The following is a 26,298-nucleotide window of genomic DNA, read 5'->3' as shown; positions in this document are numbered from 1 at the left end:
AACCAGTTTTGTATATATAGTGTGATTAATGAGGGTTTTGTGCTTTGATTTTCAGATCTTTCCCAAACAACTACTGGGATAAATTTGTGAAGAGGAAGGTAGGTCTTCATATTTTTTGCAAACCAAATATTGCCTGCTTCCTAGTACTAATTAAAAGAGGTACAGAAAATGTGATCACATGGTGGAAATTTATCATTCATCATATCACTGCTGGATCAGGGTTTGTGTGTTTTTTTTCTTCCCGTTGGGAAATGTTTCCAACCTCCAGGCTAGAGGATGAATGAGGCTGAGTGAGGCTGTCATCACCAGACGATGAATTGAGATTTTGAAAAGTTGCACATTGTGGTTCAGCCTCTCTTGGCAGTACTGTTCTTCCCTTTGGTCAGAAACTTTCCAGTTCCCATTTGTCATGAATGCACTACAAGGCTTAAGTTTAATCAACTTTACAGAAACTTCATCCAAACCTGTCTCAACCTTCAGCATGAAAATGCCTTATTATCTTCTGGCTTGGGCTCCCGGAATTTCTCGCTGCTGTTCTTAGAATGAGTGTGTGTGTTACTCTGTATACACACAGAAATATGATTGCACACATATGGGGAGACAATAATCAATCTTCTAGCATTTGTTTTTATAATCCTCATCACACTGTAAATGAGTCAACAGTAAAAAACTCTACCTCACTTTCCCGGTAGTTTTGCTACTATATTCAGGAATGTTCTCAAAGAAAGAATTAAAATGTGGTAAACAGAATCTGATGTTAGGAAAAAAAGGGTATCCATGTAGTATCAGCAGGATAGTTGTTACAGTGGTAGATACCAACGGCAACACAGTAAAATTATTTAATAATCAGACTACAAACTAAAAGTAGCAGCTGTAATTGAGTAACTTGGATTAATCAGATTATAAAGTAATAGTGGCAGGTAACAGTAATCCAGTAAAATAACCCTAACACAGTGCAGTTACAAAGTAACTGTGGTGCTAAGCAACTAATCTTGTAACTGTAAAGAGTGGATTGCATAACCAGACCACAAATTAAACAGCATAGTTGACAACATTTTTCTCTGAGTTTGGGATCATATTTAAAGCACACATGTCTCTTGATTGCACACATATGGGAGGAACAGCTTTGATTACATGATAATTGATCATCTGGGACCAATTTCATAATCCATATATGGAAAGCTATTTTCTTAGTGTATCAGCAGCGGCAGCTTGTAATTGACCAGTGATTATTTCCATATAATGAAATTTCCACAGTAAAAGAGAAGGAAGAGAAGGAAGACAGAGAAAATTAAAAGATTTCTTTTTATAATTAATTTATATGAAGCTGCGTTTTTATTATACAAAAGAACACATTCAAAGTTAAAATTAATGTGTTTCTTGGAGGGCAAAGCTTGTATATGGTGCTGAGGATAGAAGTTGATTTTGAAAATATGTATTTATTTTGCTTTTATTTAGCCATGCAGGTCAACAATAAATTCCTGACAATAATAATAATAATTATTATTTTTAATATAACTACATAATTCCTGATATCTGATAACATTAGAGCTTTGAAGAGTTTCGATCCAAAATGAGAGATCCGACATTTGAATAAAATCACCTAATCTGATTGATATCACAAAATGAAAAGTGATAGCACTTTTTAAACGATAGTAGGTAAATGAGCAAGGCAAATTCAGGCCCATCCCTATTCAGAGGCCTTTCCACTCTGCCAAGAGAATTCTTGCTTCAAGAAATACTGTTGCTTACTGTAATAAAGCAGTGATAGGTCAACCAATGTGCCTGTTCTTCAGGTGATGGATAAATACGGTGAGTTTTACGGCCACGACCGAATCAGTGAGTTGCTGGGGATGGACAGGGCGGCTCTGGACTTCAGTGACGCTCACGAGAAGCGGAAACCCAAGAGAGACAGCTCACTGGCTGCTGTGTGAGTATGGTGTGTGTGTGAAGTAGTGTGAAGACAGACTGTGTGGTTTTGGTTGGAACAGAGGATCATATGGTTACAGGCTGGGCTGTCCAGGGCTCTGCCTATAGGACCCCTTCATTAAACACTACTGGTTAACATCCAGAGAAAAGAAAAGTTTACTTTAAATACGGAAACGATGAAGAGTAAGTTGCTATAACCTCTGCATGGCTGAAGGTGCTTGGAATGACCAATCGGAATATAAATGTGTGTGTGTGTGTGTGTGCACGTTAAACCTGAGGTGGAAGATTGGCTATTGTATATGGGCTATTGTACAGAGTATGTTCTACTGTACTGGAGAAGTTTGTCTTTCCTCTATCAACAGGCTGAACTCCATCGATGTCAAGTACCAGATCTGGAAACTGGGGGTTGTATTCACAGATAATGTAAGCATATAGTGGCTTTGCAGTTGCGTCACATATCTATCAGTCATGTCTGGCTCCTTCACAGAGGTTCATGTAAGAATTGGCTGTGCACAAATAATGTTTATATATATGACAACCGGGCTAGAAATGAGAGACACCTGAAAAAGATTGTTGTGGTGTGTAGGGGTGGAAAGAAATAAAACACCCTAGTCAAGTAGAAGTACTGTTACCTTTCTGAAATCATACTTAAGTAGAAGTAAAATTACTGGTGTAAAAATCGACTTAAGTAAAAGCAAAAAGTAGCTAATTTAAAATGTATTCAGTAGAAGTTAATAAGTTACTTTTTAGAAAAGAAAGCGTTGTTAGATGTGATCTTTTCCGTGCAATTCTAAAAGAATGAGTGGACAGAGATCAAACAGGGCTCTTTTACTTGGAAAAATATAGAATTACTAAATAATGTGCAGAAACAAACTAAAGCCACATTACTGTTCTCTTCTTTGCTGACTGACCGTTCACTGCGACCATTCACTCCACAATTGGCCAATTTACAAAGGTCCAGTGTCTGATGCTTATGGAGAGCGACAAAATGTATACTCTGTAATGGATGAGATTGAAAATGTAGCTAAGTACAATACTTCAGCAAAAACACACTTAAATAAAAGTAAAATAGTAAAAAGTAAAAGTACAAGAACAAGTACACAAAAAAGCTACTCAGTTACAGGAGTATATGTAATTAGTTACTTCCATCCTTGGTCCTCTGGATGTAGATCCATTCAGGAATGATATAAATAAAAGAGATTAGTCTGATGAAGTAGATTTGTTCCAAAATGTAGGTTACTGTGACACAGTAAACTGTCTTGTCTTTAGCGCCAGTCTCTCTACTCCAAAGCGCTCTGAGTTGTAAAAGTGGCTGGTGAATTACATCAGCTACATCAGCAACGGATGGTTGTTTCCTGCCATGATACTAAATGATCCTGTTATAATGCGTACATGACTGTAAAAGAACTCATGGCTAACTTAACCATTTCTAATCCCAGCAAATGTTTTAATGTTGAATAGCTGTTGGTACACAGGGCTGCACCAATGTTGAAAACCCATGAAAATAAAGCGGCAAAATGAAAGATGAGATGAGGTCCGTAGTCATCCATCACTGCTACCTGCATCATTTTGTGAAAAAATAAAAATCTTTCTGATATCAGTTCAAAACAGTTTCCAAAGCTGTTTTAATATGAATTTTTACCATGCCATAATATGATATTGTGTCAAGTTTGTGCTCCTACACATCACCGTCCATCTAATGGATGTCTGACCTGGTGCTAGAAACAGTATACTGGAAATAAAAAATGTACACCTTACAATGTGTACCTTACAATGTATTTTTTTTATTTCAATAGATTAGAACATACTATCCTGCAATGTAACTACAGTCCTAAAGTACCAAACCCTTGTACTTTCACACTCACTCCCTCATATAGTTACTTCCCTGACTTTTCTCTCTCTCTCTCTCTCTCTCTTTCTCTCTCTCTCTCTCTCTCTCTCTCTCTCTTTTCCTCCAGTCCTTCCTATATCTAGCCTGGTACATGACCATGTCCATCCTGGGTCACTATAACAACTTCTTCTTTGCTGCCCATCTGCTGGATATCGCTATGGGTTTCAAGACACTGCGTACCATCCTCTCCTCTGTCACACACAATGGCAAACAGGTAGACAAATACATACTCAACTTATATACAACTACCTGCACATTTTTATTTTATATTATAATATTATATTATCTTATATATTTTAATAAATACAGTGTAAATCTTCCTCTTTCTCGTGTCCTCTCCTCTCACTTTTCTCTCGTATTCTCAAGTTACAATTTTTATCCCGAAATGACGGCAACGTCACCAATTTTCAGTTTTATTTTCATAATGGAGAGCTGCTGACTTAAAGGTGTAGTGTGAAATATTTCGGCTTTCCTGAAGCATAATATGACTAGTAAATATGATGATAAATATAATGGGTTGAACCGGGTAATTTGGCCACTATGTTTGACATTGGGCATTAAAGACAACCTGTTTTGGTAAATGTGGTGACCTTCAGATGGTGATATTATGGGCCCATGTGGTCTATCTGTTGCTCTGGTGACATTTGGGAATCCTGCTATGGAACAGAAATCAACTTTTGTGTGTTGATTTTGTCTGCTGCTTGTGGGAAATGGATATGTTGTCCCTGTTACCATAGCACAGTGTTGGGGAAAGTTACTTTTGAAACTAACTAGTTACTTTACTTCATTACTTGCCCGAAATAGCAACTAGTTACGTTACTAAGTTAGTCTTTATTAAAAGTAACTTGTTAGTGTACTTTCACATTACCCACTTAAAATCATGCCTTTAAAATACGTCTTCTGCAGATGTCATCACTCGTAATGTACAGAAATCGTCACTAATCCTCACGTCTGGGACACAGCCTTAAGTAACATCTACTGTTGTCTAAAGAAAACATCAAGGTGCTTTCAGTTACCTGGTTCCACAGTAAATACTCAGTGGAGGCTTGGGCCGACTGGATGCCTTTCTGCCGTCACTGCATCACAACCGTAGGTGATTTTGACTTTATCAACACTGTGAAACATTGGCTCCATGTTCCTCTCTATAAAAAAGCCTAATCTGAGAAAAAATATGCTATCGACACGGAGCTATTGACGTTAAAAGGCAAACGCAATCGGTGAATATCAAACTTCAACCTAACTTCACCCTGGTGATCAACGGAGCCTGAACTGATCCGGTCTGAAAGCGAGTCATGACCTACAAGCCTCCACCGCACCGCCAGCCAGTGTTACTGTAACGCATTACTTTGTAACGCGTTACCCCCAACACTGCCGTAGCATTGTCATTAGCACCCGAGACAAAGTGATTGTGACTGCTGTACATGCCACCATCCACTGAAAAGACCCCGAAGCCAAGAGATGAAAAGTTTGGGCAACACGGGGATGGCATGACTCCTCTTGGACCATGAATCCAAGAGGGGTCTTATTTTTTCCAGGAGAGAAAGAGTTGCATGACTTTGCAACCTTTTCATCTCATGCTCTGACATCCCAAATAGTGAGTAATGCGTGGGTGAAACATTCTCTCTCTGTTATATCCCTCCATATGAACAGGGCATCAGGAGTCATAATAATTTGAATAATCTCCTCCAGTTTCTACAGCTGGCACGCCTAAAAATACTTTTATTAGGTCAAAAGCGCAACTTGTGCACTCCACATCCCTTTTAAACTTCCATTACCACCAGCCTTCAGAAGATCTCAACCATTTCACCTTAATTGCAAGTGGCAATTAGCGATGATCTCTGTTCTCTGATCACTGGACACACCCTGAAATGAGTCTCATATGCATAGAAAGGGGTTGTTTTTGCACTGAAATGCATAGGGATAACTTAATTTACATATGATTGAACAGTGACGGTCACTATTTCCTTGGCAGTGCAATGAAACCACATTTTGAGAGCATCTTGCTTCCTTAATGTGATGTATTTCCTGTTGAAACAGGATATTGGGGCATGATATAACTCGGGTAGGGATCATTCAAAAGTGTAAACCACTGAGATATCAGTTCGGGAGAGAAACAGTCACCACTAAAGATTTTCTGTTCCCCATAAAAATGCAATAAAATAAGGTTTTGGTCAGGCGAAAAGGCCATTTTTCATTTCAGTGTGACTTTTAAGTCCACTTTCCACCCACTGCAGGTGTTTTTGCAATGGTTTAACGGTCACAAAAGTGTTGCAGTCCTTTTGTGACTTCACCTCTGAATGTATGTACACTGTGGTAATTCAATTAATTATTTTCTTTCCATCTCTTCTCTTTCTGTTGGTTTCAATAGTGGACATACAAGTGGTGATGGTCTCTCTGTGCACTGTGGATTCCAAATTCATTCATTTACATTTTAGGCATTTATCTGATATTTAACTTCCAGTGAGGTCATATTTTTTCAAAACCGCTCCTGCCCACACCTGCAAGTCTTTGTACCATGCCTGCCCGTCAGACCGCATGTAGGCCCTCACCAATACTTTTACACTACTGGTTTGATTCGTTTCATACACCGGAGTTTGCCGGCTGGGTGGTGTTTGGACACCAACCCAGGCCAGTCACAATCCTTAAAAACAAGGAACTCCACCCAGCCTGGAAACCGGGTCACGTTAAAGAAATGCATAATAAAATGACAGTTACAGACATTTTAATCTGAGCCACGGACCTGCCAAATTTTGTTGTGAAAAGGTGCCCGCCCGCAGCTTGGAAAAAAAAACCTGTGCTGCCAAGATCTGTTGTAGGACTTGTGGGACCCATGGGCCTGCCCACCCTGCACAGACCACTTCAATTCCTAGATCAACATTACAAGCAAAGAGTAATAATAAGGTTAAGGGTAACTTTTTCCTCCCTCTCTTCTCTCCTCATTCAGTTGGTGTTAACAGTAGGCCTGCTAGCAGTGGTGGTGTACCTCTACACAGTAGTGGCCTTTAACTTCTTCAGGAAGTTCTACAACAAGAGTGAAGACGGGGAATCGCCGGACATGAAGTGTGACGACATGTTGACAGTGAGTAGACAAGAAGTGTATTAGCCAGTAGTTTCATTTCAGTCAGCCAACTCACATAAACAGATAACTGAGAGTAAATGCAAATATAGATACAGAGTTTAATATGGTGTCTAGGCTCTGATCTTGTCATTCCCTGCGAGCATAAACCTAGCTAGCCAAATGAGAGCATGGAGTGATGATAGGGAAGACGACAGAAGACCAACAGCCCATTTCAGTCAGGACGACTCACATATTGATATTAATAATATTTGTAAATGGTTATGACATGCAATACGTTTTGGCGGAGCTTGGCCAAATGGCTTATTCATCTAGTGGTCAAGCTCTAAATGTGTCCCTGGGCCAGCTTGGCCAATGGCTTACCTACCTAGTGGCCTACCTATGTGAGCCTACCCCTTATGCTACGCTGTGTTTCTCACGTGCAAGTTCAGCAGCTGCAGAGCGCTCTCTGATGAACATATGCCAAGATATGCGCCTGCAGTATCTTGAATAAAGGGAAATATTTTACGTCACTTAATGCGCCTAGCCCATAGGCATGCTTTTGACTGAGGTGGCAGCCTCAGGCAAGGCAAAAAACACATGAGCTAATAAAACATAGATGAACAGAACAAAACTTAACAAGATGATGAAACATTGCATGGTGAGCAGCAGCATTAACTGAGCAACATGGCAACTGCTGCTGCGCTGGGACAGCATGTGCATATTTGGGGTGACATATATTAACGCCTTGTGACCCTGCACCTCCTGGACAAGGATATCCGTTTCCTCTTGAGATAAGCTTTTTTTGGCAGTGAGAACAGTGATTTCTGGCTTCCCAGAACCATCCCCCTTGACATCCGCTTTCAACACCAAATACAGCTAAAGTCACCTACACTACTCTGTACTTATGCTTAGGCCTATCCCTTACTCAATATTAGAAAAAATTTCAAAGTCCCCTTCCTCATCTCACATCTATTGCAAACTCTGTTAGAATTTGTTTGTACACTCCTAGTCAAACTGAGATTGACTAAAACAAGTTCAGTCAGTTTATCAATTCATTGGGCTGGGCCCAAGATTAATTTACTTGCTTTCTTTTTGCACTATTTCTTTGATGTTTGAATCAAGCAGTTTCGCTGATAGCAGCGCTGTTCCTACAGCTGTGGAACTTCCACAATGTTGTGAAGGAAAGATGATTCTGTTATATGTATTGTCTTGGACTTATTCAAGAAAGACCTTGAAATACATTCAGCAGAGTGGCTTTGGGTATATATTCTGACTTGCTGAATGTGACACGTGTTTCCTTTTCTGTCACAACATGATGTTGTGCTATCTGAATTTTCATTACATTTTTTGTTTACCTTTTGACACCTGCACAAAAATTGATTTAGCACCACAGCAGCAGATAACAAAGACATTTAACAGATGATTGACAGTTCCCAATTACATAATCACTCTCAAAGTAGAATAGTTTAATGCCAGGCATTGCAGTGTTGCAGTTCTGCATCAAAACATGTGTCCATATTCCCATAGATTCTCCCTGGGCTCTGTCCATGACGCATGAGGTTTAATTTTTCATTTGTAAGAGTGAGATCACACAGTTAATTTTCTTTGGTCCAAACCAAAGTGGAAATGTTTGCTTTGTTGAAATAGCTGAATATTAGCCAGACTGTGGTTTGCCAGGCTTTCCATCAGATGTCAACATCCGCCTCCTTCTACCCATAAAACCCTCCATTTGGGGGTAGTTTCCGCTAGTTGGTTTGAATTATGGATTATTATTCACCTGCCCAAACAAACCAGAGGAGTAGACATTTCAGAGTTTGAATAAAGTGCTCTTGAATAAAGTGCCCTAAAAATGCTTGGCACGCACCCTAGGAGAGCTGTTAATGTTCCGATATTCATTGAACTGCTCAAGATTATAGAAACAGCATGTGTAAATTTTGTTTTTGTGTAGATATTCCCCTTTAAGTGTATGACAGATGATTGACAGCACCCTTTCACATAATCATATTCAGGATGTAACATCCATTGTCATCAGTGTTTTAAGAGCCTACTCTCTCTTTCGTTGGGATTGCGTTGGCTAACAAAGGTCACTGCATTGATGAACTTGTTAAAGCACCATCCTAATTTATCACCATCGCTCTGATGTCTAATTACCCGGGATACCATGACAGTGAATAGTCGCCCCCCCATGATTGGCTCAAGCAGTGTTATTACTGGGGTGTTAATTGAGATCAAATGAGAGTCTCTATTTAATGGCCAACCGAGAGCATGCCCCAATTAACTCCATTTTCCTTATTGCTGGCATCAGGAGAGATAAGTAGGCCCAGTAAAATGATTATAGCAGCATGTGAATTGGCCACTCGCTAATATGTGTCTACTGTCAGGTTGCATTGAATAATCTGCCTTTCACTGTGGCGGGAACAACGGGCTTAAATGGAACCCTTTGGAAAGATAAAGCATTCATTTGTTGTAAGGGACAGAGGGTCATTGTGATAGAAGGCTGCTATGTTCCTATTTGTTGGCTGCGTCCAGGACAGCACTGTAGGCAGCCTTAGCCCAAGGCCACACACCTGAATCCCGTTGAGCCAGACACCGCCGCCGCCTCCTAGAATTGTCCACTTGTGGGCGTGTCACATGCATTTCCGCTTCTTTTTTGATAGGATCACACTAAGTACCAAACAAAGGTATGAGTACTTTTTTAAAAATTCTCTGCTATGCATCAATGGAGGAAAATCGTTGTTGCTGCAGCTGTTTATCTATGGAGATACCGCTGTGTTTGCTGATTATCAGCTTCTCCTCCATGATGAGAATGTCAAACTTTATTTATATAGCACATTTCATGCACAAGCAGCTCAATGTGCTTCAGAGAAAAGTACTTAAAACTAATAAGAGAAAGTAATAAAATAGCATTAGAAGAAATAAAAACACACAACTCAAGATATTCATCTTGTGAAAGTAAAAAGAAAAGTAAAACAATAAAACAATACAGCAATAAGAGCAATAAAATATGAATAAAAATAATGATTAATGATAACAATAAGATGGTTGTAGCAGCAGTAACAATAATACAAATAATAATCAAGGGCTCTGGAGAACTGGAAGGTTTTTTTTCCCTTCACCAAACTGACAACGGGAAACGGGTACTTCAAACCAATTGTCCGTGGGGCTACCAGGAGCTCCAGGTCCCGTGCTCCCCTTCCTCTCCTTCTTAGCTCTTTTAGCCTCTTCTGTTAAAGGCTACTTCCTTGTTGCAGAGGTTCCAGCAGTTAGAGTCCTGTCTTCCATGTTACCACCATCTGCCATATTGATTAGCTTCTCCTTTCTGTCGTAAGTCAGTACTACACTTTTTGCGCCTAATCGTACCCGGGGATACAGAGAATGAACAGACTGAAAGCAACACATAGACTAAACCAGTTTTCTCCTTGATGGTTTCATTTATTCTACTGACAAACTTTTATGCTATCAAAATTAATTAGAGGATGATATAATCAGATACAAATTCTACACGTAGGGGCTTTAAGGTAGAGTGTAATTATGTGTAATTTAGAAGCTAATAAAACTCACACATATACTCACACATTTGAAATGCATGGATATTATGGGATGCATTAGCATTACAAATTGTATACATTTACTTTAATTCATTCAACATACTTTAGTTCTATTTGAGTGAATAAACCTTACAAAATTGATACGTTTCGAGTGTAGAGACCAACAAAAGGAGAAAGAGATGGAGGGAGGAAACAAAGTAAAATGAAGGAGAGAGAAAGAGAGATAAAAAAAAAAGGGTGAAGCATCACTAGCGGGGGTGACGAGGCTGTTTCATGCTGCCAAGCCAAGTGAAAGGAACACTATATAAGGGCTCTATGGTCTGTGTGTGTGTGTGTGTGTGTGTGTGTCTGTTTTAAGGGGGAGGGGGTCCCTCTGTCACCCTGAAATTTCAGGCTACATGCACACACATGCACACACAACCACACACACACACACACACACACACACACACACACACACACACAACACACTAATCCCCTATAGCCAGCCACCCGAAGCATTCCATAGAGCTCTACTGTTTCCTATTAAGGAGCATTGGGGTGGCAAAGACACCAACCAGTCCTTCTTTTTCTACAGGAGAAGGTGACAGGAGCTTAGTGGGATTGAGGGATGGACAGATGGAGAGATAGAGTTGGAGGGATGAAGGGCCACTGCCCCAGGGAGGTTTTGGCCTTCCCTTACCTCCCTTTATGTGGATAAATCCCTTACAATAACACCCACAGAAGGATGAGGATGAGCTGATCTCTTTCTTTTTCTCTTCACTTGTTCCTCTCTTAGCTTTCCCTTGAGAGTTCTCTCTTTCTCTCCCTCACTCTGTTGGGAATTTCTCCTTCCTTTCCTCTTTTTCATTTTCTCTTTTTTTTTGCTCTGTTTCTCTCTCTCTCTGCATCATCCTCCCTCTCTATATATATCTCTGTCTAATTCTCTGTCTGTTTTACTCTTTTTCCATCTCGGTCTTGTGCTCTTTTTCCTTTTCTTGGCCGGAATGTTTTTCTTCTCTGGTTGTCTTGTGTCGGTCACATGGGTGTGTAGCATCGATTAAATGTTCTACACACACACACACACACACACACAGAAACATAAAGAGGGTTTTCTAGAAGAGTTTCGAGGGAAGTTCTTCATCCGTAAATGTCTGATAACATTAGGGGACCAGGCTTAAATAGAGTTCTAATTGTTAGTGTTTGTATTAACCTTGGACTGCCAGATGGGCGGAGTTTATCGTATCAGGTTAATTCATATGATTGTGTTAAGTAAGTTATCAGTCATAGTAAAGTACACAAGACTAACTTTCGAATACTTTCCTATTATTGTCCAAAGTTTTCTTGGACATTGTGTTGTCCTTTGTGGTAGGATCCACCCATCAAACTGGGCTTAAAGAAACCATATAAAGTAATATAGCCGCAAGCGGTGATTGTGGGGTCCAAGCACAATATGAAAAGACAGACAGACAAAACATTACGGAAGGTAGACAGACACACAGACAAGTTTTGTGAAAATTGGACATGCAGTCGATCAGTTATGGCTAATTGTGTTAGCCTGTGACTTCTGTCAAGTTCGTCATTTAATTGCAACCATATCGTTCATCGGACATTGTTTTTTTTTGTGATCAAATTTTTATTGGCCATATGCTTTTTTTATACACAAACACAAGAAAACAAAAACACAAAAACTTCATACACCTACATACTCATAAGCATACACTCAAGTCCCCCCTCCCCCCTCCCCACAGGACCCATCAACCCAACCCTCCAAAATCACAACAAAGTCAGCCCAATCAAATTCAAAGATTAACAAACCATAGGTCATACCATGACCCATACAATCTACCAAATGAACGTACATCAAATCAACTGTCATGGGACTCAAAATACCACCGTTATAAATAAAATTACACAATATTACCTAACTCATTGGAATAATTCATCACTCTCCTGGTGGTTCAGCGCCCGTATGTATGGCTTCAATAAATGAAGACCATAACCTAATGTTTTCCACGTTAGCGCCATGCATACGGGCCACTGACATCTCCATGTTGGCCAAGTCCACTACTGTGGACACCCATTGCTGATATGGCAAGGTGTGTGGGGCCTTCCATCTCTGGGCTATCATTTTTTTTGCTGCTGTAAGGCCGACCAAAAACCAACGCCGCTGCCTCATGGACAGGTTCAACCCAGTGAAATCATTTAATAACAAAATTACAGGGGAACAAGGAACAGCAACCCCCAACACTACAGACATCCTCCTAGCAACTATTCTCCAAAATAAAGAAACGGCCGAGCATTCCCAGACCATATGAATAAAGGTACCAGGGGTTCCAAGGGGGCATAATTCACAATTGGGGTTTTGAGATAATTTCATCTGAAATAATTTACGGGGAGTACAGTATAGCCTATGTGCATAGTTGTAATGAATCATTTGGTGATTTGGATTTCTAGATGACAGAAAAATATTCACCCACACCATATTCCAATTGATTACACTAGATGAAATGGAAAGATCTTGACTCCAACGTATATTAACTTGCAATGGTTTTTCTGCAGCATTGGTAATGAACGTATAAAGACTAGAAACCAAGCCCTTTGTGGTCTTGAATGTGCAAAATTTGTGGATGGGATGGGTCTTTAAATCTTCTCCCCAGGGGACCCCGTACGCTCGTAAAGCACTACGAAGTGCCAGGTAGGTTATAATGAGACTGAAGGTCGCCCGAAGCCTATTATCTACAGAGATATCGGAGAGGGTATTAATCCCTTTATCCCTCCATTGAGGAAAGGAAATCGGGTGCCCACCCAAAAGAAGTGCAAAGTTATTAAATAACGGTAAATAAGAATGAAATTTCAGGTGTATATTGGCATGTGATTCTACAGTTCTCCATGTAGCAATGAGATGAGAAATTATAGGGCCAAATCTAGATCTGCAGGTTTTAAGAGGAATGTTGGAATAAATTATGTCTTGGAGCCTGTAAGGGCTTACCAACTCCTCTTCCATTGAACGCCAGGCCACCTGGGCATCTGGGTTGAGCCAAGTATGAAGGGCTCGTAATGTAAAGGACCAAAAATAAAATTTTAAATTTGGAATACCTAGGCCGCCAGAGCTTTTTTGTCTCTGTAAAGTAGACATTTTTATTCGTGGACGTTTCCCTTTCCAGACAAATTTTGTGATTGATTTATGTAATTTATCCCAATGACAAGCAGGGATGATATGGGGAGCATAGAACTATAAAAATGAATGCATGGCAATATATTCATCTTGATAATGGAAACCCGAGCTTGGAAAGAATTCGAAATGGGTGACCAACGCTCCAGATCTGACTCCACCTGCTTAGAAATTGAATGAAAATTGTTTGTAACAGTGGCTTGTAAAGAAGGGAAAATGTATAAACCCAGGTATTTGAATTTATGGACCACCGGAATATTTGTAGGTGGTGTAGCCTTTCTCATAGCATTGTTAAAGGGAAGCAAGGCAGATTTAGCCCAATTAATTTTGTATCCAGATATATTGCTAAAATTATCAAAAATAGACAAGAGGTGTGAAGTTGATTGTACCGCGTCTCCTAGAAAAAGTAAAATATCATCTGCATAAAGGGAGATGTAGTGGTCAGTGTTACACACTGTAATTGGAGTATGAGATGATTGACGCACTGCCTGGGCCAGGGGTTCTAAGGATAGTGCAAATAACAAAGGAGAAAGAACACAGCCTTGTCTGGAGCTTCTAGAAACTGGAAATTGAGAGGAACATAGATTACCAGTCATCACCATTGCAGTAGGGGAGGAGTATAGAGTTTGAATCATACTCATAAAATGATCTCCAAACCCCATGTGTCGCAAGACTGTCCATAGGTAATGCCATTCCAGGCGATCAAAGGCTTTCTCCGCATCTAGGGAGAGTACGGCACATGGGGTTTGGCTAACAGAGGATGCATCAATAATATGTAAGAGTCTGCGAATATTATCTGATGATAGGCGGGATTTTATAAAACCAGTTTGATCAGGGTGTATAAGCTGATTCATAAAGGGCTCCAATCGAAGGGCCAGCACTTTTGCGTATAATTTCACATCCGCGTTCAGGAGAGAAAGAGGACGGTAATTTGCGCACTCACTTGGGTCTTTGCCCTTTTTAAGAAGTAATGTGATTGTAGCTGTATTAACATCCCTTGAAAAAGAGCCAGTATTTATAGCATGTTTGATCATATTCAAAATCAGATGGCCAAGTTGAGGCCAGAATGTTAATAAGAATTCTGGGGGAATCCCGTCAAAACCTGGTGATTTACCTTTGTTCATGCTCCGCAATGCTGCTTCCAATTCACTTAACGTTAAAGGTTTCTCCAGGGACAAGACATCATTGGACAATAATTTAGGTAGACGAAGATTATTAAAAAATAAATCAGATTTGGTAGGATCATGTGCAACTTCAGAACAATATAAATTTGAATAAAAAGTGCGAAAAGTGGATTTAATTTGCACAGGATCTGCTACTAATTCTCCTTGTGGTGTTTTAATGGATGAAATATTTGCAAAATTCTCGCTGGCCCGGAGACTCAAAGCTAGTGATCGGCTTGGGCGTGCACCTTCGAAGTAATGCTTCTGACGTGTACGATGTATAAGAAACTCTGCACGCTGCCTGAGCAAAGAATTCAACTCATTTCTGATTGTGTTCCGTTGGAACATCAAATCTGGAGTCACATTAGAGTGCATGACTTGCTCAAGTTGCAAAAGATTTTGTTCTAATTCATGAATTCTGCGATGGCGAGTTTTATGTAAATTCGACGCAAATGCTGTACAATTACTCCTAATAAAACCTTTCACCGCATCCCATAATACACGAGGATCATCCACAGAATGTTCGTTAAATGTAATAAATTCAGCTAGAGTGGATTGGAATTGGTTTATGAAATTGTCGTTTTGTAATAAGGAAGTGTTGAAGCGCCAGCGGGGTGCACGGTTTCTTTGTGCCGTCAGGTTAGCCCTACAGATTACAGCCTTATGGTCCGAGAGAGCGAGAGGAATCATGTCAATACGGACATTTTCAAAAAGGTCTTTGGAGACGAAAATAAAGTCGATTCTAGAAAAGGAGAGATGTCTTGCTGAGAAAAAAGAAAAATCCTTAACTGACGGATTAATAACCCGCCATAGATCGACCACTGCAACATCCTCAGCCCATTTCCTTAAAGCTGTGGATGCTAGACTCTGGTCTCTCCCCTCTGCTGTGGCAGTCCTATCTACTGAATGATCCCATACAGCGTTAAAATCAGCACCAATAATTAATCGGAATTCCCAGAGATCAAGCATCAGCTGAGTTAACTGTGCATAAAAATTTACGTCAAATGTATTAGGAGCGTATATGGATACAAAAGCAATTTTTTTATTGGCTATGATGGTTTTGATAAAAGTTATTCTACCCTCTGAGTCTCCCCCTGTACCTAAATTGGTGAATTGGAGGTTTCGACGAGCTACAATAAGCACTCCTTTAGTTTTATTAGAAGAGGATGAGTAAGCCAACACATGGTAATGTTTATTCTGCAATCTATGCACATCCTTCTGTACAAGATGAGATTCGCTGACCATGGCTACGTCCACCTTCTCCTTTCTAAGAACATCTAAAAAGCTAGTACGTTTATATGGTAGATTAAGGCCACGAGCGTTAAAAGAAAACAATGTCAGACTAGTCATTCAACATGTGGTATAAAGCACGAGTAGGAGATGAACTGAACCATGGAGAGGAAACGTATACTGGTTGGCGAAGTCCTGTTCCCCCCCCCCCCCCACACACACACACACACACACACACACCAGCGAAAAACATACAACAAACCGCAAACACCAAACAGAAATAAAAAGCAAGGGCAGCGAATAGACATTAAAACAAAACAAAAAACAAAGCAGACAAAGAACCGAACAAAACGAACAACCCCACACGGCTAAACCACTGGGCTTAAGTGCCATGTAAACACACAAAAGGCGAGCCCTAAAAAAACTCTAGAAGGGGACAATATTCGATATTTGGTTCATCGGACATTGTTCAGGTTATTCACAATGGCCAAACTTTCTTTTGGAAAATATGACCTTTGTTCTTGACTTTGACATTTTATGACTTTGGAAAAAAACAAGCCTGAGTTTGAACCCACAATCTTCCACATAAGAGGCAGACAGTTTACCTACTGAGCCAAACTCCTATTATGGTTTTGTTGAGGAGAAAATAACTAAAGGGAGAAGTATTGTGATACTGCAGCCCATGATTGACGGTGCTAACCACTTAACCACATACAACTTTATAGTATTCGCCACGAACAAATAATAATTATGAATTCGTTATTAATTGATACTAAATCATAGACAGAAAAGTGCTGCTGCACTACTCTCTAAGGAAGGTAATCAGGTATTTGCCATTGACAGATGATGTCAAACACCTGCTTTGAGTGTAGAGTTTATTCTGCGCAGTGTGATTCAGTGTTCATTTACTTTTCATGAGACTTCAAAATGATCACATCAGGGACTTTGGCTACTTTGGTATGCCAGAGTGGGAAAATAAAACAAAGTAATAGGTCATAGGTGATAGTCCCACCCATGTTGAATGCCTCAGAAAAAATATTAGAACTGTATTAGTGCCCTCCATTAATGAATTTAAACATGGCTTTACAGACATCATCTTGAGAGTACTTGATAAAGATTGATCAAACTGTCTTGAACATGTCACATTGTCAATTTATCAAACTATTTGTAGCTGCATATTTCAATCTACCATACGCTCAGTTTTCAAGATATCCCAAACATTTTTGGGCTGTTTACTAATTAATGTATAATGATTTAAAAAATCATGTTTGTTTTCTGTAATGTACGGTTTAGCACTGTGGGATCACAGGGGAGATGAAGGGAGAGAATGCACGCTCCTTATCAATGTTCCAGCAATCCAAAGGAGGGATTTTGAAGTCCATGTTGATCCTAAGCACACAAGTCTCAATCCAATTAGGATGGACACCATCTAGTTTAAAATTGTTTTTGCGCTCTGAGAAAATGTTAAAATTGTCAATAAAGTTCACCCTGTGAGCAACACTAGCATGTGTTAAGGCTGAGGAGCCTGCTGAAAGTTCCAGCTGTCCTGTTAAATGTTGGGATGGGGCCTGAGATAAATGCTTGGACAGGAAGCTTGCCTAGTGGGTGAAGTCCTCTTTCAGTAGTTCAGACCCATATGACTTCTTAGGGAGAGAACAACAGTCTTCTTTACGTTACGCCGGCTGGAGAGGATCTTTAGTTATTGAATCCCCGACAAAATATGGTTTCGGGAGTTGTAGCTTGTCCTGATGCAGTAAAGCGAAAAGCCAATCAGCTCCAAGCAGGACTCTATCCAGGTGCCTGTAAATTTCTCCATCCACGTAGTAGTTGCAACAGGAAAAATGTCCATTGGGTATTTGTGACCAATAAGACTGACCAATTACATCTAACCAAAAAGTTTATAAGAGCTATATTCCCCAGAGACACAGTGATGCTGCTGCCAAGCCTGGTGCTAAAGGATTAAAATGAGCACAGATTAAAATGCAGCACCATAGGATAAAGAAATATAATGCTGAAGCAGAGTTTCAACTAATCTATACTGTCTCATCAGGAAAGATGTCAACTAAAAGCACTAATCATAATGGGACTATAGAAAGATGTCAACCAAAACATTTATCATAATGGCTGTTAGCATGTTTTCTGATTTTTCAAGTCAAGCTATCAAACTTATGAGAAAAGAGAGGAGAAATTTCATTTCACTTCCTGTCTGAATGTAGGGTTGGAGTTAAAGAAAGCGGGAATATTCTGCTTTGGTGCTCATGTTTAAATCCAGCAGTCACATTTGGGCTTTGGGAAAAAATCTGAAGTTTGTGGGGTCACCAAGTGATGATTGTTACTTGGTAAAATAAAAAAAAAAACACTCTAATGTTGAATTCAGTCTCCCTGAGTTTCGCTCTCTCTTTCTCACTCCCCCTCTTCCTATCTGTCTCTCGCCCTCTCTCCCAGTGCTATATGTTTCATATGTATGTAGGCGTGCGAGCAGGTGGGGGGATTGGTGACCAGATCGAGGACCCAGCAGGCGACGAGTACGAGATCTACCGCATCATCTTTGACATTACCTTCTTCTTCTTCGTCATCGTCATCCTCCTGGCCATCATCCAGGGTGAGAGATCGAAGACAGAAAGGCACAAATACACACACCATATTGGTTTTTTTTTGTGTCTTTTCCAGGTTTGTTGTCTTCCAACTTTAGAGAATTAGTTAATATTAAGCTATAAATAACTTGCCCTATAATGAAAAGGTTTTATGCAGAGCAAAGTATTTTGAGGCCAGTTATGGTGCAATTATACCAAATTTAGAACCACTACTCCTTCAAGCTAGATTGGCAAAAGCACAGAGCAAGATTTTATGAATGAAAAATTTGTACCCCCTGTCTCATTTTAGACACCAATATTTTTGGATTGGACCTGCCCAATCCAATATTGGACACCCAGGACACTCGTGAATTCATGCTGTCGGGGGAGTGAACATTTGATGTTCCGGTTACAGGACAGTCTCTGCCCCATCTTTAACCAGTACACAATCTCTGGTCTTGGTTTTCCAGGTTTGATCATTGATGCTTTTGGAGAGCTGAGAGACCAGCAGGAGCAGGTGAAAGAAGACATGGAGGTGAAGACACACACACACACACACACACACACACACACACACACACACACACACACACACACACACACACACACACACAAACATGAATACCTTATCTAAGAGTCTCAGATATCCCTTGTCATAGTTTTTCCAGGCCAATTTTGCAGGGAAATACAAAATGAGTCTCCACATCATTCTAGACAGTTTGGCAGCATCAGCATTAGAAGGTGTATGACTAGGTTGTTTTAGTTTTGTATGAAACTACTACTGCCTGTCGATTAGCAGCCTAAACATCATGGTATATTTGGTTAGTGGCCGGAAAATCTGGGTGCAGTATTGTGTAGTTATCCTACACAATAACCTGCGTCATCAGATGAGAAATTATTTGGATATGAAGGTGCCATGAGAAAAAGTTTGAACAGTGATGATCCACTTGCACACAGACCTCAATTCCACCTGTTATGTGTTTCTATAGCATTCTTTACACAGGTGCAATGTGCTTCACAATTAAAAGAATAAAAACAAAGATGCATATATACACATATAAGGCATACACTGGGAAAGTTACAAGGAGCAGGAAAGCAAACATGGAAAAATGACCTCTGGCTAATTTGAATGGAAAACAAAACAACAAAATGGTCATAAAATAAAACAAGATATTATTGAAATTCCAGTGGAACTTAGTGGAACTTCAGACAAATTGTTCCAAAGTTTAGACGCCCTGACTCAACAGTCTCAATCACCTTTAGGCTTCAATCTGTCCTTTTGTCTGCCAATCTATGACTACACTTCTGCACATTAGCATTGAAAGTAACAGATAAAATCTTAAAGTCAATCCTAAAATTACCCGGAAGCCTGTGTAAGGTGGCTAAAACTGAACTAATGTGATCTCTTCCTCTCTTCTATAATGAATCTGATCACACCCTTACATTTACATCTGGTGTTTGTATGTGTTCTGGTTGTCTGCATTCTGTCTGCATTATGATCAGATCTCATTTATGGCAAAGCACTATGCAAAGCAGGCCAGTAGGTGGCGAGGCGGCAACAAAAACATGGTAGCTGTTATTGTACAGCCTGAACATCCTTTTTTTTTTGCTCTGCCATCGTTCTTGTTGGCTCCAGAGACGAGAATATTCAGTTTTTGGAACGTTATCCTGGTGGGCTGGTAGAGACTAGAGGCCACGGTGGTGACATTTCTGTCCGTAGTGATGCCATTTCCATCTGCGGCGATGTTGTTTCTCCCTACAGCGACAACATTTCTGCCTGCAGTGATGACGTTTCTACCCACGGTGATGATGTTTCTAGCCACTTTGATGACGTACCAACCAGTGATGATGTTTCTTAGCCTGGCCCCAGCTCTCTGGAGTGCCTGTGTTTAAATTCGTAATTTCTCCATTTTGCTCGTTTGTTTTCCTTTGTTTTAATTTTTTGGCGCTCCATAGGTCTGGTGGAATCGTCCATCTAGGGCAGGGGTATTCAACTAAAATTCAAGGAGGTCCAGTCACTAAAATTTCTTCCCATCAAAAGTCCAAAGTATCATAATGTCTCACTTGTGCTATGATTCAGAGGCCTATTATGCAGTTGTTGTAAGACTTTCTATCAAATAAAATAAACAATGTACATTTTGTTTCATAGTGGTGACTTTTTCCCACGGCGCAGCCGAGGGCATCACGAGGCAAATTCAGGTCAGGCAGTCAGTCAGTCAGGTAACGCTTAGTGAGATGATGTGCTTCGTCAGAGGGCCTCTAGAGGGCGTTTTTGACTGTGAGATGCAGTGTTTCCCATACAGAGACACAAAATCAAAAGTTGGTCAATGTAGAAATGGCTCTAAATCGATCTCTAATGCGCCTGATATGCGCATCACGTCTGTAATTTGGAGATGTACAGACAGCAGACCAGCAGCATGTAACTCAATCCAGAGTCTCCCGGTGTGAAAACAAAAGTGAAACTTAACATTCCACAGTCAGTAATGGGGATTTGCAGACAGTAACTCGTCTTCGCTGCCCTACAAACTTTAACGGTAGGTGCATTTAACGTTAACTTGTGGTATTTAAGTAACGTTAGTGGAATTAGGTCATTTAACCGTGTCGCAGTGCTTCAGTGCATAGAATTGAACACGCGCTTATTTTGGAGCAAGACATGCTGTCATCTCTCTCTGTATAGCTTTCGTCTCTCTCGCTCTCTGTGTTTCCCTAGCGATCTCTCCATGCACCGTAAACAATCGCTTTGATTGGCTGAGCTCAGTGAAGTAGACGCATGTGATTGGTCTGTGACCTCCTAGCTCCACTGAGCCATTACCGTATGAGCTGAAATAGCTGCGCCTAAGGTCTATAGCTGCGCCTGTGGAAAAAAACGCTCCGTCAATCTTATTCATTCTCATGAATTGATCAGAAATTGGTCGCGGTCCGCACAGAACTGTCACTGGGTCCGGATCCGGCCCGGAGTCGGGGTTTTCTCTCACATCAATACAGAAGCGGGTGCATGAGCGGTGATTGGATTGCCCTGATATAATTCCTGACCAATCAAAGCAAAGAAGGTGATGACGTTATTGCAAAGCGCTGCTTGCCTCATATTTCAAAACATGATGGTTACCACAAATCAAAAGGATAATTTCTGTCTAATACTGCCCCCCTACCTTTAATTGGTCCTCCATAAGCACTACGAGGGGAGAAACTACCATAACCATAGGCCTATTGCTACCCAACTCAATGTACTAAAGGAGCTAACTGATAAATTAGGCTTTTACCAAAGTTACTGTAGACACCAAATGCCTTTTGTCCCTGAACAAATGCTTTTAAAAGCATAGATTGCTCAGGTTTTAGTGCAGGTATAGCTGTATTCAGTTTCTTAATAACTGCTTCAATCCAGTAGTGGACTGTTCATCGGGAGGACCGGGACAATTCCCGGTGGGCCACTCGCTTTATGGGCCGGTGGCCACAGCCACAAAGCTTTGAGCCGTCTATTTCATAAACGAGAGTGAGAGAGAGAGAGAGAGAGAGAGCGGTGTGAGAGAGAGAGAGATAGAGAGAGGTGCGTGAGCGAGAGAGAGAGAGAGAGAGAGCGGTGATGCCCCCACCCCTCGCAAACGGAGCGTCAGATGAGCCGATCAGCGCGATCAGACAGCAGTATTTTTTGAGAAAAATGTAACAAAATGGAAAGGAATGGAAGGAGAAATTGAGGGATAAAAAAATAAAGGCCCGTGAAGCTGAGGCATCAAAATGCGCAAAAATGACTGACCTTTTCAGTAGTGCAAGCACCAGCAGCATTTCCATTGCCAGTGATGAACAGCATCAAGATGCTCAGTGCCTCTCTACACCTTCCCCCGTCCTGAATGGAGGTAAAGGACACTGGCCTCAGTGCCTCTCTCTACACCTTCCCCTCGTCCTGAATGGAGGTAAAGGACACTGGCCTCAGTGCCTCTCTACACCTTCCCCCGTCCTTAAGGGAGGTAAAGGACTCTGGCCACAGTGCCTCTCTACACCTTCCCCCGTCCTGAAGGGAGGTAAAGGACTCTGGCCTCAGTGCCTCTCTACACCTTCCCCCGTCCTGAATGGAGGTAAAGGACACTGGCCTCAGTGCCTCTCTCTACACCTTCCCCCCGTCCTGAAGGGAGGTAAAGGACACTGGCCTCAGTGCCTCTCTCTACATGCCCACCCCTTTACCCCACCTTTTAATTTCTTATAGTTTATCATTATTATTATTTCATTTAATATCATTTAATATTATTATTATTAATAATAATACAATTATTATTTATTATAAGACAACATTATAATTTATTATAATTTATTGTTACCTGGTGTTGGTTAATTTAAATATTTATTGTTTAAAGTTACCAAATTAAAGTGATAAAAATGGCAATGGCAATACCTGACTGATTTCAGTCTGGATGTGGGCCGGTCTGGGTCAAAAAGTCCAGGGCCATTTTCTTGTCCCAGTCCGTCCCTGCTTCAATTACATGATCAATTTTTTTACATTTCATCCACCATTGCTTCCTCTGGACTTCAGACTTTGTGCTGATTACACCATCATCCAAGACCCTGCCCACAAATTGAATAATCTAATCAAAATGCCAGAACATCCCAGTGATCAGTCCCCTTCGACCTGGAGGTGACCAGACGTCGGAAGCAAAGTAGGCATGGCTAACATGCGGACATAAACAACAATTCCGAGGAAAAATAAATGTAAACACAAGCGCTTCCTAGGAACAGGTTAGGCTAGATGTTTCTACCCATGGCCATGATGTTTCTACCTGTTGGGATGACAAACATTTCAACCCGCAGGAATGAAGTTTCCACCCACGGTGACAACGATTCTACCCCCAGCGATGACGTGTCTACCTGCAGCAATGACGTTTCTACCCACAGTGTTGTCATTTTACCCAAGGCAATGACTTTGCTACTCATGGCGATGACATTTTTACATAGGCAATGATGTTTCCTACAACAGCAATGACATTTCTACCTGCGGTGATGATGTATCTTCACAGATCCCATCGCATAAACATGCATTTTTACTCATCCAGAAGATATCCACCAGGTGGAAATGGGGTCACAGATACAGACTCACACACAGATTTGTCTAACAGTCAATAATCTAATATACTCTCCATGTTTCTCTTGCAGACCAAATGCTTCATCTGTGGAATAGGCAACGACTACTTTGATACAGTGCCACACGGCTTTGAAACACACACACTACAGGAGCACAACCTAGCCAACTATCTGTGAGTACAGCTGGGGTTTGTGTGTGTGTGCATGTGTGTGTTCCTATACTTCTATTTGTGCTATGCAAGAACCAGTTTGAATTTTAGACCTGCAGAGTGATTTTGGCCGGTCCTTATTTCTACATGGGACGATTTTAGGATTAGGACTTGGGTTTAGAATTAAGATTAGAATTAGGAATAGGTTTAGATTAGGTGACAGTTAGATTTAAGGTTAGTTTAGGTTAGGTTAGGTTAGGACTTGGGTTTAGGGTTAAAACTAGAATTAGGGTTAGTTTTAGGGTAGGGTTGGGGTTAAGATTAGTTTAGGATTGGGAATTTGTTTATGCATGCAGACATATATGTTTTGTGTGTGTGTGTGTGTGTGTGTGTGTGTGTGTGCATTTTTGTGAATGTGTGTTTGTCTAATACATCTGTGTGTTTTAGATTCTTTGTGATGTATCTCATCAACAAAGACGAAACAGAGCACACAGGCCAGGTAAATCAGTTTTCTTTAAATTCCTTATGCTCTCATTTCTGTATTTCAACATCTCACTTGGTGATAATTCAGGTCATGAAGTGACAAAATTGAAAGCAAATACACACTACTATGGTACTGTGGTATGTTTGTTACTACTTTCATCTCCATTTCTGCTGCAGCCCCTACCCCCCCTTCTCAACCTAGCACCTCTCTATCCATGATCATTCTAGGGTCACATGTATATTTGTTCCTATCTATTGTCTAGGTCAGTGGTTCTCAGCGTGGGGTCCGGGGACCACCAGGGGTCCTTGAGGGGGTTCCAGGGGGTCCCCAGCAAATTGATGAATTGTTCAACCTCACCATTATTCATTTACAAGAAGTTAACACAATTAGAGAATGTAGGAGAATGACTATTTTGATCATAGTTTCTCTGTTATCTCTCTACCTACAATACAGATAGTCATGGAATTCTGGACAAAATCATATCTAACAACAAAAATATTCTCTGATTTGGGTCCGAGAGACAAAATCTCATCAAATGGGGGTCCGAGGTTGAGAGTCATTGGTGCTGTGCCCTCTGAGCCTTTACCTACTTACTATTGGTTGCATGTAATGTTGGTGGTCCAGGAATTGAAGCCCATTCTACTGTTGACCTCAATGGAGGTTGCTGTGGATGAGAGTCATCTAAATGCCTAAAATATAAAATATGAATGTAAACACTCACTTCTCGCCTCTCTCAATATGTCTGTCTCTCAGGAGTCGTATGTATGGAAGATGTACCAGGAGCGTTGCTGGGAGTTTTTCCCTGCCGGTGACTGTTTCCGGAAACAGTACGAGGATCAGCTCAACTGATCCATTCATGGAGCAACAGACTCTTTCTCTTTCATACTGTAATCTACCTTCCACTCCATACGACCAGGCCCTCCACAGCCATCCTCCCCCATTCCACACAAGCCCAGCTCCAGCTACAAACCCCAGCCCAAGCTTTAGACTCAGGCCGAGCTTTAGACTTGGCCCAAGCTCGGGTCCAAAGCCCAAGACCCTAAGCTCATCACCTGCCAGTCACACAGGAACTTCCCCAATTTCAATTCTAACCTCAATATTTGCCCGCCATTTCAAGCCATAGCTTCAGCCTTCGTCTACGTCCCTGCCAGCCTCAACCACAAGTCTACCGCTCATGCTCACCCCTTAAACCTACTCACTGCTTTCTTACAAGTCCCAGTTCTACCAAACGACCAGTTCAGCTACCAACAGCTCCTTTCCCTAGTCTCAGTCAATCCCCAGCAGAAAACACAGCTCCAGCACCACATCCCCCAGTCTTCTCTCCGGCCCCAACTCATATTCCTGATCTGACCCCCAACTTCCAATTCCAGTCCTAGTCCAATCCCCCTGGCTCCAGATCTAGATTTATGACCCCAAGCCTTCCTCCCAGCTCCTCTACATCAGCCCCCAGCCGCCCCCCAGCTCATCAACTCCAGCCCCAATTCCCCCAACTTCCAGCCCACTTTGTTTGGAATGCTTCTAAGACTTTGTACATAAAAATAATCTATGATTACACGCTGTATAATGTGTAATTGGAGGCACAAAAGGGATGTTGGCTCAGATAATGACTTCTGTGCTTCACCTTATTCTACATTTGCTTTAAATTCACACTGACAAGCAAAAAAATAGAAAGGATGGAAGGAGTGAAGGAATGAAGGGGGGATGCAAGGATGGAGAGAGGAGGAGAGGGGAAACGGAGGAAGGAAGGAAGGAAAAGAAGAAGAGAAATAGAGAACACCACTTACTTAAATGTGAAAAAAATCTGACTTGCGGGACAGTGATTAATATTCAACAAGTGGACAATGTTAGAAAAGACAACAACGACAATGATGATGATGACGACTAAATTTTCATGATGATGTTTGAGAGTTATAATGAATTTCGTGGGTCTTGGGTCTGAACTAAGTTGTAAGTTGTATGCGTACACTGCATGACGCATGGTGGAACATGCCAATACTGTGTGAGGGGTTCCTTAACGTGTGCATTCACACTGCTAACAACATGATCAACAAG

At 41.0% G+C, this 26,298-nt stretch overlaps 1 protein-coding gene across 1 annotated transcript in view; it reads left to right on the top strand.

The window, feature by feature from the left end:
- Positions 1 to 25,095, top strand: part of ryr2a (ryanodine receptor 2a (cardiac)) — a 246,807-nt gene extending 221,712 nt beyond the window's left edge. The window contains exons 110-119 of the mRNA XM_078290909.1: positions 56 to 98; positions 1,797 to 1,930; positions 2,292 to 2,352; positions 3,888 to 4,034; positions 6,765 to 6,899; positions 18,419 to 18,575; positions 19,017 to 19,081; positions 23,686 to 23,786; positions 24,210 to 24,261; positions 25,000 to 25,095. Of these exons, the coding sequence (XP_078147035.1) occupies positions 56 to 98; positions 1,797 to 1,930; positions 2,292 to 2,352; positions 3,888 to 4,034; positions 6,765 to 6,899; positions 18,419 to 18,575; positions 19,017 to 19,081; positions 23,686 to 23,786; positions 24,210 to 24,261; positions 25,000 to 25,095 (991 nt within the window). The remainder of the gene's footprint in view (positions 1 to 55; positions 99 to 1,796; positions 1,931 to 2,291; positions 2,353 to 3,887; positions 4,035 to 6,764; positions 6,900 to 18,418; positions 18,576 to 19,016; positions 19,082 to 23,685; positions 23,787 to 24,209; positions 24,262 to 24,999) is intronic.
- Positions 25,096 to 26,298: the final 1,203 nt, after the last annotated feature.

Source organism: Centroberyx gerrardi, chromosome 20 (assembly GCF_048128805.1).
Source record: "Centroberyx gerrardi isolate f3 chromosome 20, fCenGer3.hap1.cur.20231027, whole genome shotgun sequence".
Lineage (NCBI taxonomy): Eukaryota > Metazoa > Chordata > Actinopteri > Beryciformes > Berycidae > Centroberyx > Centroberyx gerrardi.
The sequence above is the reverse complement of the archived record's forward strand: the minus strand, read 5'-3'. Positions and strand labels throughout refer to the sequence as shown.